The 20,701-nt window shown below is 42.7% G+C and overlaps 1 protein-coding gene across 1 annotated transcript in view; it reads left to right on the top strand.

The window, feature by feature from the left end:
• Positions 1–13,604, top strand: part of LOC119652111 (bromodomain-containing protein DDB_G0280777-like) — a 123,518-nt gene extending 109,914 nt beyond the window's left edge. Inside the window, exon 4 of the mRNA XM_038056051.1 lies at positions 13,438–13,604. Within this exon, the coding sequence (XP_037911979.1) occupies positions 13,438–13,604 (167 nt within the window). The remainder of the gene's footprint in view (positions 1–13,437) is intronic.
• Positions 13,605–20,701: the final 7,097 nt, after the last annotated feature.

Below are 20,701 nucleotides of genomic sequence, written 5' to 3' on the forward strand. Positions count from 1 at the left end.
TGCCTTAAATCACTGTGCATTTATCACTTGCCAACGATTGAACGATTTGTCAACGATTTGAACTTATCCACGGAATCTTCGTTTAAAACGCACTTGCGTTAGGGTTTAGCACGATATGGTTTTAGTTTTCTTCTGATTGAATTCTTTTCTTTTGCTCCGAAAATCTTCACACCTCCGGATTAATGATCCTCTTCTCTTCTCCAAGACTTTCTCTCCTCTTTCTTAATTTCTCCTTCTATCCAAATTGAATTCTGTTCCTCTTCCTCGATTCCCAAAAAAACCCGCTCCTTCTTTTCTCCTCTCCTCCACATCAAGCACCAAAAACCCACTCTTCCAGACAAAGCCTCTTCCCCGTTCTTTTTTCACTCACCCAGCAACATTCTCTCTGTTCTTTGTTCGTGCACCGCTTCTATTCCCGCTACATAGCCTTTCTCACTTGGCAATATTGTGGCAACATGCGCATGCGCCTGCGGATGCGGCAAATCATTCGCCTCCTGTCGAGATCAATTCGCTCGAATGCATTGAATAATGTGCAATCTGCGGTGAACATTAAGGCAATTGCACACTATTAAATGCATTGTTTAAGCAAATTAATTAAGAAAGAGCCGAATGAAATTCCGCTCCCGTCGCGCAGCCGCGGTCACTATAAATGTAAGCTAGCAACGGAACGGAAGAATGCCGCATACCGAGTAATGTTGCATTCTTAAAGAACGCGGACACGCGCAGAGACTTATCACGAACTCCGTCGAGCGGAGAAGCGACTTCACAGACGAAAGAAGGAAGCCTGGGAGAACCAACAAGTCTGTGAACTAGAAAAGTACAAGCACCAACCGCACCAGGAGCGGAAGTTTTACCAACAAGTCAGCACGGTGAAACCTTATACACCTCGATGCTCATCCTGCCGCGACAAAGAGGGAAATCGGATTTCCGACAGAATGGGCATATTAGAGTGATGGGTTGAGTACTTTGATGAGCTACTGAACAACCAGAACATCGGCGAGTTGGAGGTCCCGCCAACTGAAGACGACGGACAAATACTGCCACCACCAAGTTTAGGAGAAACAATCCGTGCAATTCATCGGCTAAAAAATCATAAGTCGCCAGGAGCCGATTGAATTACACCCGAATTGGTTAAATATGGAGGCGACCAGTTAGTGGTTCATCAACTTGTGCTCAAGGTATGGGACAGCGAATCAATGCCTGACGATTGACAACGAGGCATTATCTGTCTCATACATAAAAAGGGAGATATCACACAATGCAGCAATTATAGAGGTATCACGTTGCTGAGTACCATCTATAAGACATTCTCCACTATCTTGCTAGGCCGGATAGCCCCATACGCCCAGAACATCATTGGCCCATACCAAAGAGGCTTCACTCCAGGCAAATCAGCAACAGATCAGATTTTCTCTCTGCGGCACGCGATGGAAAAACTATGGGAATATGGACAACAGTTGCACCATCTGTTCATGGACTTTAAAGCCGCTTATGATAGCATAACCAGGGTAAAACTGTACACGGCCATGAGAGAATTCGGTATCCCGACGAAATTAATAAGACTGACTAGGCTGACCCTGACCAATGTGCGAGGCCAGATAAAAGCAGCAGGATCACTCTCAAGACCATTCGACATCAACAACGGTCTACGACAAGGGGATGCCCTATCATGCGTCCTCTTTAACCTGGCCCTCGAGAAAGTGATTCGTGATGCTGAGGTAAATGCAAGAGGTACGATTCTCTTCAAGTCCACCCAACTACTGGCCTATGCTGACGATATCGACATCATGGGAAGAACCACCCGAGATGTACAAACTGCCTTCATCCAGATCGAGCAGGCGGCTATCGGCGCGAGATCTTGGGCTGCACATCAATGAAGGCAAGACAAAATATATGGTGGCAACGTCAGCACCGAAGACGAATCAACCAACAACATCAAACCGAACTGGTCAAACACAAACACGAACAAGAATAAGGATAGGGGAATACAACTTTGAGACCGTTGACAATTTCTCCTATCTAGGGTCGAAAATCACAACCGATAACAACTACAATCCGCGCACGGTTGTTGTCAGGCAACAGAGCCTATTTCAGCTTACAAAGACTGTTCCGCTCGAAACGTCTCACCATAGGGTCAAAGCTCTTACTGTACAAGACTATGATCTTGCCAGTCCTCATGTATTCCTCGGAAACTTGGGTTCTTAGCAAGAAAAATTGCGAACTCTTGGCCGCGTTCGAGAGAAGAATCCTCCGAGGAATTTTTGGCCCTCTACATGAGGATGGACGATTCCGTAGCCTACACAATGACGAAATCTATGAGCGATACCATGGCCGTCCGGTTGTGGATAAAATCCGCCTCAATAGGTTACGGTGGGCGGGTCACTTAATCCGTATGGATGAGGATGATCCCACCCGGAAAGTATATAAGGGCAATATCAATGGTAGAAAAAGAAGACGAGGCAGACCCTGCCTAAGATGGAGCGATGGCGTGAGTCAGGACGCCAGACAGCTTTGAGGGATATCGAATTGGTGGACCTCGGCGCAAAACCGGGATGTCTGGAGTTCCTTATTAAGGCAGGCCTAGACCGGAGACCCAGAGAGGGGATCACATGTTCGAGCTGAAAAGATCCAGCGTGGGCAAGGCTGATGACTTTCGCACTCGGGTGAAGGACTCACTTGGGGAGAATGCCGCAGTGCGTACCCAAAAACACGAGATCTACATACAATGTAAGGATCTCGATGAAATAACATCAAAAGCAGAAATTTGTATTGCTCTGAAGGAGCAATTCAAGTTGCAAGACCTTGCCGAGGAGTCTGTTGTGGGTTTACGAAAAGCCTATGGCGGTACTCAAACGGCCACAATTCGAGTACCAGCGGAGACAGCGCAGAAGCTGTTGGCAGCCGGAAAAGTTCGGATTGGATGGGTTGTCTGCCGATTAAGGGAACAGACTTCACTAAAGAGGTGCTTTAAATGGCTCATGTTTGGGCACTTCGCCAAGGTATGCACCAGCAGCATTGATTGATCCGATCGATGCAGAAGGTGTGGGGAGAAGGGCCATATTGCCAGGGAGTGCAATAGGGACCCCAAATGCCTAGTGTGCGAGGTGAAAGAGGGACAGGATACCCGGCATATTGCCGGAAGTAGTAAATGTCCGGAATTTAGAAAGGCGCTCACTGCAATAAGAAAATGAGGTTTATTCAAATAAATCTTAATCATTGCAGGGTCGCTCAGGATTTACTTGAGCAGACCACGATCGAATCTGAGATGGAAATCGCCATCATAAGTGGGCCGTACAGAAACCGTCACGGTGGTGTATGGATCACAGATTCGACTGGTGGAGCGGCGATATGGGCTCGTGGTCGACAGGCCATACAATGTACTGCAAGTCAGGCAGGCAGTGGCTTCGTGTGGGCGAAAATAAGTATTGTATATGTATACAGCTGCTTCGCCCCATCAAGTTTGACACTGTTTGAATTCGAACAAATGCTTGATAATCTTGTTCTCGACGCGAAGGGACGAAGTGCAAAGGTGATTGCTGGTGATTTCAATGCTTGGGCTCTAGAGTGGGGTAGCAGAGAATCGAATGCTAGGGGGCGCAGTTTAATAGAAGCTTTCGCGCAGATGGATATGGTTTTGGCTAACGTAGGTGCTGTGAACACCTTCCAGAAAGGAGGGTCAGGCTCGGTTGTAGACCTGACTTTTGTCAGCCCTTCGCTGGCGCGTGGTATGTTCTGGTGCAATCTTCTTTGAGACATGTGTCGAGCCATAGAGCAAAGAGCTATCATGCCCGAAGCTGAAAAGGATTTCAGGCTGGTCTGCAAAATCTTTGGATGAGGAGACCTTCATAGAGGTGTGGTTAGATCAACCTGATAAAGCAGGCACCTCGTCGGAAAGAGCTGTCCATCTGGCTCAATGCATTTTCAAAGCATGTGACGCGTCCGTGCCTAGGAGGCGCTCATTCCCCCGTAGAAGACCAAACTACTGGTGGAACGATAAACTGACCGGTCTTCGATCAGCCTGCCACTGAGCCAGAAGAGCGGCTCAGAGGGCGGTAGGTAGAGTCGAACAAGGGCAGAAAGAGAGCGCCTATAAGGCAGCCCGCAAAACCCTCAAGCTCGCCATCCAGCGAAGCAAGAGAAAATGCTTTAAGGAGCTCTACTCAGAAACGGACGTAAACCCGTGGGGGAGAGCTTATGGAATCGTGATGGGACGATTCAGAGGCCGTCCCTCTCCGCAGATCACGTGTCCCAGCCTCTTGCTGAAAATCATCCAGGGGTTATTCCCCCCGCAACAGGAGAGCACCAACACATTCCAACCACCTCTGAATGTGACGGCAATCCCGCCAGTCACCAGAGACGAACTGCTGGAGATCTGCGGTAGAATAGGAGACAATAAAGCGCCGGGCCTGGACGAAGTACCGAATAAGGCCTTTAAGCAAGGCCGTGAAATCCAGGCCGGACGTGTTCGCTGAGTTGTTCGAAGCGTGCATGTCCGAGGGAATATTTCCAGTGGCATGGAAGCGACAGAAGTTGGTACTTCTGCCTAAGCCTGGTAAACCTCCAGCTGAACCATCGTCATACCGACCCATATGTCTTTAGGACACGGTGGGGAAAATGTTAGAGCGGGTAATCTATAATAGATTACTCCCGGTTGTTGAGAGCCAAGGCGGCCTTTCAGATCGGCAGTATGGGTTCCGTAAAGCCAGATCAACCATTGATGCCATCAAATTGGATACTGGCTTGGCCGAAGATGCAATTCATGGAAAGGGTAGTACCAGCAAATATTGCGTGGTAGTAACCCTGGATGCGAAAAATGCATTCAATTCGGCTAATTGGAATCTAATACGGAAATCTTTAGCGAAGGTTGGTATTCCCGCCTATCTCACCGCTATCGCCGATAGTTATTTAACTGAAAGGAGGCTCTGGTACGACACTGATGACGGACCGCAGGAGTACGTCGTTTCCGCGGGTATCCCGCAGGGCTCCGTATTGTGGCCCACTACTGTGGAACATCATGTACAACGATGTACTTAATCTTCCCCTTCCGGAGGAAGTCACAGTGGTGGGTTACGCTGACGACATAGCACTGGTTGTTGTCGCAAAGCATCTCGAAGGTGCTGAGTTATACTCAAGCGAGGCAATCAGTGCTGTCAAATGCTGGTTAGAGAGCTCTGGTCTGATGCTTGCGGAGGAAAAAACAGAAGCGGTCCTCATTACGAAGCGCCGGAAGAGAAATTACGCCTGTGTTAGAATCGGAAATCATATTATCACATCCAAGCCGACCATCAAATACTTGGGGGTGATGATAGACAGGAAGCTCAGCTTTAAGCAACACGTACAGTATGTTTGTGATAAATCATCCACTGCCAGTAAGGCCCTGGCGAGGATGATGCCGAACGTGGGAGGGCCACGGCATACCTCTAGGTTGCTTATAGCCAGGGTGGTGTCCTCAATCATGCTCTATGCGACCCCAGTTTGGAGCGAGGCGTTGCGGATATCAGTTAATACTAGCAAACTGAATGCAGTCTACAGGAGGACAGCTCTGAGGGTATGCTCTGCCTTCAGGACTGTCTCAGATGATGCAGCATTCGTCATCTCTGGAATGATGCCGATTGACATCTTGGCAGATGAGATGGCCAATATATACCATGCGAAATCAATCTCTCCCTTATTGCAGATGAAGAACGCTGAAAGGGAGAGATAAATAATAAATAGATAGCAAGAGCGGTAGGAACGCTCGGGAAAGGGTCGGTGGACTCACTGGCTCGTTCCTGCCATCAAGGAGTGGCTGGAGAGACGACACGGTGAGATTAACTATAATCTCACCCAGTTTCTCATGGGACATGGAGGATATCTCCAATACCTTCACAGGTTTAAATTGGAGACCTCACCCGACTGTCCAAATTGTGATGGAGTCCCAGAGGACCCAGAGCATGTATTCTTCCACTGTCCGAGATTTGTGGAAGAAAGGAGGAATCTAGAGGAGACTCTAGGAGAGGTGCTGGTACCAGAAAATCTGGTGCCGAAAATGCTAGCACATCAAGAGAACTGGGATGCGGTCAACTCCATGATCGCATTTATTCAAGATAAACTGCGAAAGGCAGAGGAAAGGAGAAAAGCGCGGTCACGTGCGCCGCGTATAGAAGAAATGGGATTAAGCTAGAGTGAGCTGACTCCGCCCCATGATGTAATACCTTATGGTGGTTCCGCGGAGCAGGGAGGGGGTCGGGGGTGGTTTTAGTGGGTAAAAATCCCACACGCTGGTGTGTCCAGACCAGTGTCTTTTGAAGATTTCCACCTCCTCAAAAAAAAAAACGGCCTAGACCGGATACCGGTTGTTGCGCCGTTGATGATGATGATGATAGGAATAGCAAAATGTCCGTTGAAGTTTCTTACATAAGATGAACACAAAACCTTTATACCCGAAGCGCGAGCTTCCGGTATTCCGACCTGTTTAGAAATTTTTTGTGGAGAACTGGAACAAAATACAAGTGCGAATTTTTCATCATACGTTTATTAATATTTTGAGCATGCGTAATCATTTTTCCAGTCCGATAGAATAGTTCGTTATTGAACAGCAATTTATAAATTCATTTCAGAAAAGGTGTTTTTCTGCTGCCACGCTAGAGGTCACTGGGAGCATTTAAAAAAAAAGTAAACGGCATTTTAACGTGCGGACTTAACTACAGTCCGCTGAATAGGTTTATTAAAAAATATTAAAAGTTAAATTTTTCGTGTCGTGTAAAACTTTTTTTCTGATTTTTGGTCTTTTTTGAAAGCTTCTTTAATGAAGAAAAAAGCTACCGAATCAATCGCAATTATCCTAGTTTGCGGACAGTAGGAATATGTTTTGAATAAGTCGTGAAAATTTCAAAGAATTTCGTTGGATAAATTTTTGGTGGCAGCAGATTTTCAATATACAGTTTCGAGAAAAACGCATTTAAAAAGTAGAATGTGACTTTTACCCATAAAAACTTAACTGACCATAAATCTGGTATACCTAGTCCATAAGCCTTAGGTTTCTTTAAGAAACATATGTACAACCTTCATTTCAATTCTTGTCCTTTTAGCGAAGTCATTCGGACCGATAGTTTTATTACGGCGATCGACGTAAATCTGACATGTGACTTATCACGTGTTTCACAGGATAATTTCCGAACAACTCCGAATATCAAAAAATCACTTAGTCCATATATTCTACACTATATCTAGGTACAATTGATGCTAAAAAAAAATCGATTCCGCGGATCCGACACACGGGATGACCCCCTTAAGTCGATAACAGCGGGGAAAGCATAAATATGTGGTTGACGTTAACCCCTGCCCCTTTCCGAGAAGTTTGCACTCTATTCTACGCCATATAGTTCTAGAGCGACCCACTCGTCAACCATCCTGGGATTGTGATTTTCGCGGCATGGCAAACTTCGCAATGGAGTTTTCACCGTTTATCAATGTGTGACTCTCCCAGGACCCCTTCGGCCCTCTAATTAACAAGTCCACGCGTTCACACCGTCCAAGCCCTTCGGTTGGTATTGTCTCGAATCAGAGTGTTTCGATGAGGCGACGCAAACATGAGTTGATGAAAACTTGGGCCCAAGTTGACGTGTTTGAGGAAAGATGACAGCCAATTGAACCTCTCGACGTCGACGATTTCAGATTATTATAGTTAGTATCTTTGCGGTAGCAGAAAACACCCACGCAACTATTACACCCAAGATTTATGCCCTTCTTCGGAATGTTAACGATCATTCCCTGCTTCTACTCATTGAGGAAGATCTCAAATTCCCAGTTTTACGAATAAGTAGGCTTAGCTACTTTGCAGAGACAACAGGGGTTGCCAGGCCGAAGAATTTATTCCGCTTGAGAGCAGTGATGGTTAAGATGGTTTGACTTTTGTTTGGAGTAGCTTTTCGTATCGGCATGTTACGGTGGGTTGCCATATCATACATAAAGGCAGAACTTCACCCAATATAATACGGCTCAGAATCGTGGTGAAGTGCTCTTTCGAACTCTTCGGCTGCTCATCATTGCAGATAAGAAGCCTATCATGAACACCCCGTACAAAACCATGGAAATAATACGATCACTCACGAGCTCTTTCGTAATGCGGCAAACAGTAGCGAGAGTAGTGCTATTCGCTGCAACTTTTGCTTCCCTGACCAACTCATTGGTAACATTCCATAATCGCAACCAGGATTCGAATCAGGAGGGCAAGATTTTGACCATCGCACCATTATTTTCAATTTATAATGGATTAATCAATTTACAGATTAAAGGCAAAGAAAAAACCCAACAAACAATGCCAGCGTAAAATGGAAGGCATATCTAGTGTTAAAATAAAAACAACTGTTTACATTTAGCAATTTGATTATAACCTTTAGATAGGCAAAGCACCACTATGTCATGGTTCATTATATCATAATTTGAAATCATATTTAACGTAAACCAGAGCGAGGTCTAAATTTCCTAAGTGGAAATTCCAGACATAGGAAAATTTGCGAGATTTTACTAAAAACAATTCAAGAGTGTGTTTGCAGAAAGACAAAAGATAATGATAAGGTTAAAATCATGCATTTAAAAATATTCCATTATTAGGCCCAATGACATAGCAGCCGGTGGAAAATAAAGTTGCGAATGCGAATGTATATAGTTTGCATTAGAAATATCTACGTCTGCGATAAGTTTTTCAATCTTCTGCTAGGAGCACATCCAATTATCTTCTATATTGGAGCATGAATCCAAAACTGCTCTATTTGTAAAGCAAATATCTACATTTCTTTTCTTGTTTTCTCTAATTCACTTCTAAATGAAATGGTGAAAATTAATTTCAAAGATTAATTAATCACAAAGCCCTATAGATTCACTTCATCTTCTTTGTGTCCTTCCAAGGGACACACTTGAAGTAATTACCTTAAAAGCAATAAGATGAAAGACTTCTTTTTACAAGGAAAAGTGGCAGAATACAGATGAATTTTAGACTTCTGGAATCTGTAATTCTTTAGGATGAAAAAGTGCGGAGAAGTATATATAATACGTAGATTAAACGATAAGAAATTGGCTTTATAATCTTTGTACACCCGAAAGATCTCTGTCATCTCACATATGGAACACGAGGAACAGGAGGAGGGAAATTAAATTGTTAACAGGAACCGGGAATTCAGTACATTATTGGACCGTTGCCCGAACAGCAATGGAGTATTATTTGAAGACAAACTTCGGATCTGTATCTACTGATTCGAATGATTGGAATGTGAAAACTAGGCATGAGGTATCCCCCGGAGCGTTCCCATTAGCAAACTGAACGCCTATTTTCACCGTTGAAACGAAAACTTTCATGTACGGATGCGAGGCTATTCGGCTTTTGTCTGAACACAATTCCTTACATTTCAAGTGGATTTCTTTTGAGTTGAAAGGAAACGAGCCTTGGAATAGTGCGTGATGATTCAATCTGTATGTTTGGCTGTAAAAGATGAAGATTTCGCTACCATACAATGACTCAACTACAAACCAAAGATAGAATTGTTAAGAAACGAAATGCAGGAAAATGATTTATTTTTCATGGGGACTAAAACCAATGTGAGGGAGGAAATTCATCCAGAAGATTTCTCTCCAGATGGAGATGAGGACAGCAACAACAGAGGGAGTTTTCACTGGTGATGGCCACCTTCACCACCCACATATATACTAAGTTTCCCTACCTTCATTCAATTTCTCATGGGGAAACGCTAACTGCTGTATTTACAAGAGGAAAAAATCAATTAATTAGATTTTTCGGGGTTCAATTTTGCTTTTGTGTGTGATAATGAAAATCCCATTTTCATTATCATCATTCATCCGGCTTTTCGGTGGGTATTGTTGGTGAACAGTGAACTGGAAGGAAGTCATTTGTATTAATTTCATATAAAAGGTACCACTGAAGAAAGAACATTATAATATTTGTTGTTTATATATGTGCACTACGTTAATCAGATAAGATAATAAATATACCGCCAAGAATTACTGAATGATATCCGTTGTTACAATCGGCTGCGATTCACACATTGATCCTAATTATTGTTTTGAATGAGAATACTGAAGTTTGACAACAACACAAAAAGTATTAGGCCGCTCTGTTTATTCCAGGAACCGAGTGTAATATAAAACGAGATGGACAAAAATAATTGCAAAATGTACTGCATATACTCATATTACTAGCAAAGCCGTAATTTTGGTGTAATTATATTTGGATGTAGGACTGTCATGGCCATTCGGGTGAAAAGGCCGAAGTTAACAGGTGCCATGGAGAAAAGGGGTTTGAAGCCACCCATAACCTTGTTCTTATGAATACATGGTTCATCAAACGATTGTCTCATCTTCCTACAATTTATAGTGGGAATAGTAAAACGCAAATTAAATGATGGTGATTTCGTGAGAAGAAAGAAGGAATGAGCTCACCCACGCGATTACCAACCATTACGTATGTAGAAGAATCGTTAAACTAAGTTAAATACACGATCCGCAAAGCGGCTTTGCAACCCTCGGGGTCGCGATGTTGAAATTATGGCCCACGAAAAGAAATGCTTCTACCACAAGTCTCGCGACGATAAAACGTTGGCCAATTGGCAAATCTACAAGATTGCCAACCGGGAAGCAAAGAAAGTTATCGCTAGGAACCGAGCGGTTCATTACAAAAATATTTACGATAAACCGGGCACTCGGAATTGCCAGGAAAATCTGTATCAACTTGCCAAAACTCGACATAAATGCACAGAGGATATCGAACACTTCTGTTGCCGTAATGACAAGAACAGTATTTTGCTTAACGATCGTCGAGGAAGCAACAAAACGAATAAAATCGGTGAAAGCAGCAGGACCTGACGACATCGCATCTGAGCTCTGGTAAGCGAAGAGCTGGGACCCAACACTGTAGCTCAGTGAATTCTTTAATCGAGATACTGAGGAAGGTAGAACACTATCTGACTGGAAAGAAAGTACCACTGTTCCAATATGGAAATGGAAAGGCATTTCAGCAGAATGTCCAAATTACCGTCCGATCCTGTTACTTTCCAATATCATGAACATTTTTGAACAGATTCTTGACAACCGCATTCACGAAATCGTGGAAATAACCGTGAATCAAGCCGGCTTTGTCAAACTATAACTATACATAAAACTGAATTTTTAACCGAAATGCCGGCCGAAATAATGGTGGCTTGATACGCTAGATGGGTATTTGAAAGTTCTGCGATTGCATCCAGATCAGGCTTTTGATAAAACAAAGGGGCGAAACCGATCACTACGAGCCGACCCCGCTTGTGAACGAAACAAAGGCTGCAGAAAACAAAGTTTTAAAAGTTCTGAAATTAGTTTGGGAGATTCTGAATTGGCTTGGAAAATTCTGAATTTGACTTGCAAAACCTATGTATTTGCATTTTTTAGTGAATAACGTTTTCCCGTGATATAAGTTGACTTAACTCGCCACTAGTTGGCGCTATTACAGATCAAATTCTATACCATTCAACCGACTGCTATGCAAATTGGTATATATGGCTTTTAATGGAAAATATTTTGACGCTATACACGTTGTTGTCATTTACCCCTAACTGACGCCACAATGATCAGACATAAAATTCTGTAAGTTATTGAAAGTGCCACTAAAAAAATTGAACGTTAGGAGATTAACCAGACATGCAGGGCCACTGCCAGGCGGTAAAGCTCTGGAATATCTGGAGAACGAGACTAGCGACTGGAAACAGAACGAATCAGAGTCTCTATTCCAGCAGTTGCTGAGCCACGAGAATAAGTTTGAACGGATCAGAGCTTCTGTTCCAAGGGCTGCTGAACATCACAAAAGCGAGACGCTCGATTGAAGTTTGAGCTTCACTTTCAAGGGCTGCCGAAACATCTAAACAACATGGTGTATGAATTACGAATTTTCAAGCCAACGTATCTACTTTCAGAGCTGCTACAATTCTCAAAGATCAAGACACCAGACGAGAAAATGAACACTCACAACAGGCTCGATTAAGATTGAGGATCCAAATAGAATAGCATTCAATTACAATGAAAACAACGATTATAAAATACATCGAATTATCCTCATTGACCTAATGGCTATATTGCACTTAAATTGCCGCGCTTTGAAGCTTCAATAAGAAATACCTGGTATGTGTTGTTTTACTAGGAAGCCCAATAATTACCAAGTGGTAGTAGGCCAACTTTGCCTCTTTTCAGTCGTAAATACTCAACACTATGAGAACTTGTAGAGATGGAACCATCTTACACTCGAAACTTCTCACATAGTAGATCCATAAAAGCGTTTACATCTAAAATTCGTAGCTTTCGGTTTCTGACTTATTCATTCGAGGAAAGATCTCACCTCTTTTAAACTCTAAATTATACAACAAATACTTGCAAAATGCAATGGTAGTGAATAGCATCCAAGTAGTTAGTCATTCGGCATGAAGTCAGTCTACCTTACAATACTAAAGTGGGTATCCGAGGAGCCGTCCAGGCTGAACCTCTTGTTCCGCTATTTCCGAAAGCCGTGTTGTTGCTACATCTGTTCTGGGTCGACGCCCCGATTCTAATCGGCCTAGCAAGAAGACTATACATAGGAAATTCAACTTAGAGCAAATTCTTTGAAATTTGACATAGACGGGAAAGTCTTGCACACCTTCGACCGCGACGAGAACTGCGAAAGCAAAATTCCCCACATAAGGGCTGGTGTATGTGATGCAGTGCATTGGTATGCGCCCACACGTTTGCACATGGCTGCGAGTTTGTTGCGAGTACGTGGCAGCATCTGTCATAACAACAGACATTGCACAACTGTTTATAGCTTTCCGTATCCCAGGAATCAAAGCAGAGCTTCCTTTCGGATTAATGGATCTTAAGGAAATCACTGAGGGAATGAAGCTTCAGATTCTTCTATAGGAATCTTGGTGGAAGCAAACATGCGCAATATTCTTGGCAATAAATCCGGGTTTGCTCTCCTAGGAAATGAGGAGGAAATAAGTAGATGCATTCAAGATCAATCTTTCGGATGTATCCGTTTCCCGCTGGGATACAATGAAGAAATGCACACGAGAAAATGGTCTTGGTGACATCAACACACCAATACCACTTATCTACCTCATCCCAACCCGAAAGGTACACAACCAGATTCCCTGATTATTTGATGATCGCTCTGTATCTGACGCCGTGCAGAGCAGATGCTTTTTTTTCAGGCTAAAAGAAAGTGGACGGCCACCAACCTGCACCCGTGCCTAGCCAGGAAAAATTCTTATCGCCACTATCAACGGACAGTTTTGAGAAGAAGAGATCTGAATTCCCGCCAGAGTGTTGCCGGACGTTGTGATTCATCAACAAAGCTTTGGGCACTCTGTGCCAAAAAACTTTCAAAATTAAGTTGCCGTTTCTTTCACAAACTAACAAAATGTTTTTTAAAAATTTTAGCAATTTTAGGTAAGGAGTACGTGGGACCAGAGTTACCCATGTTATACGATGATAATGACTTCGAAAAACAGCAACAAACAAAGGCCAGTAACCTCGACGAAATGCGAGCTAAGTATGACGATGTCCCACAGAAAAAGATAATCAGCGTACTCAAACCGGGTTCCTGACGAAAACGATCTTAGGTACACAGTGAAATCCCTGCAATCTATGCTGGCCACAGTTTTCCCGCTATGAGTATGGGAAAGCACACTACTGCCCTGACCAACCCAGCAGAAGTACCAGCTGACTGTCGTCCAGTGCACAAGCTACGTCAAACAGCGACGTCGTCAGCCCGTCCAAGGGGGAGGTGCCCGCAAGTGAGCCAAAGCAGGAACCCGAAGCAGAAAAGATGTGCCTTGATGTCGTCGATGAGGAGCAAAAATATGTCCCTTCAACTAAGTGAAGTTTTCATGGTGAAGTACATCCTTCATCTAAAGATTACCTTCAAAAAGGTGAAACCAGTGGAGGAAGTGCAGTGTTACAACTGCCAAAACTTCGGGCATATCGCCTAAAATTGACCGATAGTGCGCCGATGCGTAAGAGCGCAAAGAGCCATCCGCGTGGGGAATTCTGAAGAGCCACGACGGAAGTTCCGAACTGTTGCAACTGCGGCCAAACTGGGCACCTGCAAGCTATCATGGGTGTCCAGCTAATAAAGAGATATTAGCCAGACGTGGTACTGCCAAAACCCGGAAAGCAACTGAAACTTCAGTCAAGCAAACAGTTACTCGACTTTCACAGAATTTGACCAGCCCAGGCGTGTCAAATGCGCAAGCTGCTAAGAAATCTTTTCCCAAGGCAGCGAATCAAGCAAACGTCAAGCAACTAAACAACGATTTCCGAGATTGGTTTAAGCTCTCGCTTCTGCGCCCAGCAATGAGCAGCTGCGATAAAACTTATCCTTAAGTTATAGAAGTAAGTATTATGACATCCAACTCCGCGTCCCTGATCTCTCACACCCAACGTGCCATCGCCCAATTGTTATTCGACACTCTGAAGGCAGACTTCTTCGGAACGATAACAATTCAGGCACGGCAATGCTAGTCCGAAAAGACTATGTTTTTGGGGAGGTCGCCATTGAGAACCTACAAACTTCTGCCACTGTCTGACGAAACCAAACAAAGTTCCCAGGTGAATTTATATAAAACATCACCGGACATGTCCTCAGACAGACTGTAACAAATTCAAGTCAAATTTAGTGCCTAATCTGAACTTGAAAAAACTCGTTGTAACCAGAAACTTGTCAGAGAAATCTACGAAGCAATAATTGTGGCCACCGACACACATGATACACACGAAAGTCCGACAAATGTGGCGCACTAACCTCAAGCGGACTTTTCACAAATATGAAAATAAACTCAATGCATTAAAAACCATTGCTTTCCCGGATTAATTGCTTAAGTACAATCATTCGGCAAATGGTGTTGAATTTCCATAAAAAAGAATTAACCCGGAAATTAGCAGACATAAAACCCGAGCCTAATATGTTTCAGAATATAAATAGGTTGACAGCTCCGAAACTTCATTCTTGTTTTGCTGTGACTCTATAAAAGCGCATATTCTTGTGGAATCATTTGAGGCTCAGCTCAATAGCACTTCGCCTCGAAACGATCCGGCCTTAACTGCGACTATTGAAGCGATAATTAAAAAGTCCTTTTCAAGCATTCCAATAAGTAAATGATTTTTTCGGCTACGAACACCGCAGTCAAACCAGTGAATTCACATCATTCTCTAAGTCTTCCACAACTCACCACCTTGACCTACAATCTCATCAAACAGTAAAAAGTCAGCCGGACCTAACTAGATTACTAATTTCATCATTAAAAATTTACCCATTTTCTCCTTAAAATTTCTTCTAGCAGTTTTTAATATAATAACTGCATTAATAACCTAGCCTATTTTCCATCGACTTGTGGCGTGTTTTTTTATTTTGTCCCACAGTGTCCCCGCAGGCGAACGATGTATGACACCCGATACCACCTGCGATGACTCCGTGACACGGTTGGCTAGACTGTAGTCTATGTTGCCAGCATGACTACGAAAAACATGAGTTACTGGGCCTTATATTGATTTGTAAATTTTCATTATGTTAAAGTGATTGAGTAGTAAGAAGTAAAATTCCTTTTGCATATTATCTGACTTGTAGGCTTTTACCTAGGCTTTTTTTAGTGCTAAAGTTTTCTTTCTGCTTGTTCAAGAAAAATGATAATTTCTAGGTGTTTATGTAGGTACTCTGCAAGCAGGTGGTCTACGGAGTTGATGGGTCATTGACCATTGCGATGCTTACATCGCCTCCTCTGACAGATGCATTTTTAGCATCTGCACTCTTTTGGATATTTCGAAAGACATGAGGTCGATTCGCATGAAGCCTTTATAACTCCTTAGTTGCTAAAATCGTTATTCTGAGATGAGGCGGTGGTTTGTTTATCAGAGCAACGATGGATAGGTGAGGAGCCGTTGTTGTAAGCCCTAGGCATCTTTTTAGGATTGTGGCAGCTATTGCCGTGATTTTGTTGTTTAGATATTTGGGTGCTATTACAGATGTCGCGGCGAAGTAATCTATGATGGGTCGTATTAGCACTCTGAATAATTTGATACTCTTTTCAGGAGGAAGGCCCCAAGAATGCCCAATAGATAAATTGATGACTCCAGCAGCTTTTTTAGCCTTAGTGATGTTGTCAATTGTTTGATCTTTTAGTATTAAAGATGAGCTTATTGTCTTGCATAGGAAGGTTATCTTTTTGATTTGCTGCATGCTCACATTGCCCAGTTTCAAGGGGTGTAGTGAGCTGCTGTTTCTTTTTAGAGTAATGAATTTTGATTTGTCCCGATATACATTTAGATTTAGATTCATACATTCTGTGATGAGTGCTATTGGTTGGGCTTTAGTGGAGGCTTCCGTTTCCGAAATTATTTTGTCAGTGGCTAATATGAAAAAATCGTCAGCATATTGGTAGATTTCTATGTTGGGGTCGACTGGGTTATGAAGGGTAAATGTTGAATAGTGTAGGGCTCAAGACACATCCTTGGGGTATACTATTGCTAATTTCCACCTTCGCATCACCTAGGACTAATTTCCCATTAGCCAGGAGCCTTGAGATTCAGATAATGATTTCTGCTGGTATTTTATGTGAGATCATTTTAGATTCTAGGGTTTTTAAATCTACACTTTCATATGCTTTGGATACACCAAGAACCACCGCTTGTTCCTGAGGTTTGTTTGCTTTGGCTATAGAGATTAAGAGAAGGATGTCGTTTAGACATGTCACAGTAGATAATCCACTCTACCAGCATGGTTGTTGGGAGGGAGAATTTTCTGCTCTTGAATGAAATGATTTAGTCTATTTTTGAAGTGTGTTGAGGATTTTGGCGAAAACATTAATCAGGGATATGGGTCTGTTTTGTTTTTAAAGTCTGACAGGTCTTTGTTTATTTTGGGTATGGGCACTATCTTAATAACAGACCACTGTGGAGGGCCAAAGTTTAGCCAAGTTTCATTAATGAAGGTGAACAGAGCAGATTTGTCAGACAGGTTTGGCCACTGGACATACGTGAATGTAATTTGGTCGTTACCCGGTGCGGAGCTCTTTTCCGTTTGTTAAGAATCAGAGCGAATTCCTCAGGAGTATTTGAAGTTATGGTGACAGTAAGTGGGATGTAAAATTGTTTGGAGTTGGGTTGTTGTAGCTTGAGCTTAAAAAGACTAGGTATTTGTGGTCATTTTCAGAGTCCCAACTTCGGTTGTTGGTTTCTTCCTCTTGAAAATTATCAAAATTTTTTATACTTTTCCAGAATAATTTAGTGTCTTCTTCAGCACTGAGTTTTTCGCAAATCTCATCCCAGGCTTTTTTCTTGGCCGCCTTCACTGCTTGTATCCATTTCTTATTTGTGACAGAGAAGCACATAAAGTACCTTTGATTGGCAATACTATGGCTCTAAGAGCCTTTTTTCTACAAAGAGTGTTTTCAGATCACTGTTCCACCATGGTTTGAGGGTGGAGCCCTTACGGATTTTGAATGTCGACTCTTTAATTTTAGTTTGGATTTCCGATGTTAAGCCGTTCAAATTCTCCATGGGAGGGATGGACTGCAAGGCATTTGTTAGGTGCAAGAGGCCTATTTTGTATTTCTGTTGAATTACAATGGTGTTATTGTGAATGGCTATTCGTTTATGCCTGCTCTTAGAAATCGGTTGTGCCAGTGTGGTCCAGGACCAGGATATAGTATTGGAATTAGTGAGGGTCCACAAGGTTAGTGAACCGTTGTTGAGAGGTCTAAAGTCTGATCTGCATATTGTGTTTGAGAAATGCCTCCCTATACTATTCTCTATGAAATCCCCGAGTATAAATGACCTGGCATTTAAGTCGTCCGTTATTATTGTGTTTGGAGTATTGCTAAGAAATTGAAATAGTTTGTAAAGTTCTACTTTGAAAGTTGTCGTGGGTGTATGTGGGGGCATGTATATGGAGGCAATAGTGATGTTTGGATTAAGGTTCAGGGTCTTAGCGATAATGATGTCCATCTCGATATCATAGGTTATTGGCCTTGCATTTATGCTTCTGCAAAACGCAAAGGCAACTCCTCCATAGCCATCCTCTCTGAATTTGTACATAAGGTTTAAGCCTTTTAGGTAACGAGAATGATGGGACAAGTTAAAAGTGAAAATTTCCTGTATGTCCTGTCCTGTATATCATAGCCGTGAGTATTAGTAAAGTATTCTATTTCAGACTTATTGTTAGCTAGACTTTGAATATTATATTGTAGGATGTTAACCATTTTCAATTTCTACGAATGTTAATTCGCTCGTGATGCTGAGTTTGTCAGTCAGTTTTTTGATATTTTGTATGTCTTCTGCCAAAGGCAGATCTTGTATCTTTGAGGAGATGCTGTTCATGAGTTTGAGAATGTGCGACAGTACTTTTTGATACGCGGATACCACAGTGTAGGTTGTAAGTTCGAAAACAGGATGGTTTGGCGTAGGTAGTTCCTGATAGTCAGCTTTGGGAAAGGGTGTCCTGGTATTCGGGCGTGAATTTGATTTGACTGCAGAACTGAATTTTTTACTCCCTCTAATGATTCTGTTGAACTCATCTTGAGGGTTCCTCATCCCGTTGTTCGGACTTGCTCTTTTCTCCAGCGGAGGGACGGCAACGTAACAGTCAACATCGAAGTCCAATGAATCATAAAAATCTTTTGCTTCTTTACTTCCCCCCTGGAGATATTTTTTATTGCTGCCGTGTTAATGATCTTCAAATGTTCGACCCAGATGTCGCAATTTCTGTCCCTGCCGTCATGATCTATTTTGCCGCATATAGCACATTTTTTTTTCGCAAGAGTTGCCATCACACTGATCTTTAGGTCCACTGCATTTTAAGCATCTATTCGGTTTCGGTTTACAGTTCGTGGCAATATGGCCCAATCTACCACAAGCAAAACATTGTCTTGGTCCGTTCGAGTAATGGTGAACCTTTACCCTCACGCTGCCAATTGAGATGTGTTTGGGGATCTCAGACCCTACGGAGGTTAGTTTGACTGTTCGAGATGGAAGGAAGACATCTTTGTTTTCCTTAGATCTGAAATTCAGCCTTTGTACTTTCGTCACTTTAATCGGCGAGTTAATATCCTGTAGCATTTCTTCTTGTAAGAAATCCTTGGGGCTACCTTTAATAATCTCAAATCTGTGAGTATCTCTCAAGGAAATGTATGCTTTTAGCCCTAATGTGGTCAAGCGATTGTCGGATGCCAGGTGGTTCGCACAGGGCGCTGACTTGCAATAAACTTTTATCCTCGTAGGCCCATTTTCCTTGATGATAACTACCTGGCCATCGAGATCAAGACGCCTCGTTAGCTTATAGAAATTGAGGGGTTTGAAAACCTCAATTCTTTCTTGACCATTAATTTTGTCTATGTATGTCATGGGGTTGCTTCTCTCCACACAAAATGTGTACCCTTTACTTTGAGTGTTTTCATTGTATTTGTACACTGGGGTCGTTTGCTCCATAGGAGCTATATTTTGCTTCTCCTTTGGAGAAAAGGTTGCACTTAAGTCCTGAGAATGGGCAATCTCAGGGAAAGCTTTGAATTGAGCCGTGACTGGTTGAATTCCAAAAACAAGCTCCTCGAAGCCCTTCTCTCTTTCCTGGTTAGAACGTAACCACCAATTTCTGTAGGGCTTTTGAACTGTGGCCCTACAGGTGCCTGAAGAGATGTTGAAATTTAGGAGACGGACCGGTCTAAATTTATTTTCCCCGTGTCCGGGGGTTCACATTCCCTAACCTCCATAGCCTTAACTTAGCAAAAATGCCTGTTTCCAGTGGAAAAAACACACCAAAAAATACAGAAACACATTTCTACTTCAAGGTTTGATTGAATGTAAGAGCAGAAATAAAACTTTAGCACTCACCTTCGGTTAGTAGAAACAGATTCACTGGCAAAAAAGCAAAAAAAAAAGAAACGCGGTTTATTACGCCCACGCGGATTGGCAAAAAGAAATTTAACTTCAAACTAAACAGCACTGTCGGTTCAAACACGCCATCAACTTGGAAAGTAGCAAAAATCGTTGCGACCCGAAAGACAGGAACCTCCTTCGGGCCAAACAATTTCATACCCATTTCCCTGCAAACAAACAAAACAAACAAGTAAACTTGTCCTTTATTTTAATCTCAAAAATATCATTCCCAATCATCATTTCGGCTTCCGTCATAAAGACGGAACGCAACATGCATTAAGCTACCTTCACGACACTGTCGGTTCTAGACTTAATGTCAACAATAAATCAGCTGTAGCCTGTGCACTCTATCTAGAAAAGGCCTTTAATTCTATATGATTGAACGGACTCATATAGAAACTAATCGAAAACAACTTCCCAATTCCGATTATCAGAAATGCAATCAGCTTTTTCGAAGATAGGCTGTTCTATGTCAACGTTGGAAACGAATTTTCCGATCTCTTACCATTAACATGAAGAATACCGCAAGGATCCATTTCAGGGCATACCTTATATAACATTTTCACGGCTAACATTCCCATTCCTGAGACCGGCACTAACATTCTCCACTACGCCAATGACACCCTTATCTTCGCGCCAGAACAAGTTCGGCAAAGCAACAGAAAAATATCTGGTACATCTCTACAAATACTCCCGCTATTGGGGAATTAGAATAAATGGAGCAAAAACGGAATTGTGTACTCTTAGGAGACAATGTAGATACTCAAACTCTGGAAGT

The sequence above is a fragment of the Hermetia illucens genome, chromosome 3 (genome assembly GCF_905115235.1).
Source record: "Hermetia illucens chromosome 3, iHerIll2.2.curated.20191125, whole genome shotgun sequence".
NCBI classification, from domain to species: domain Eukaryota; kingdom Metazoa; phylum Arthropoda; class Insecta; order Diptera; family Stratiomyidae; genus Hermetia; species Hermetia illucens.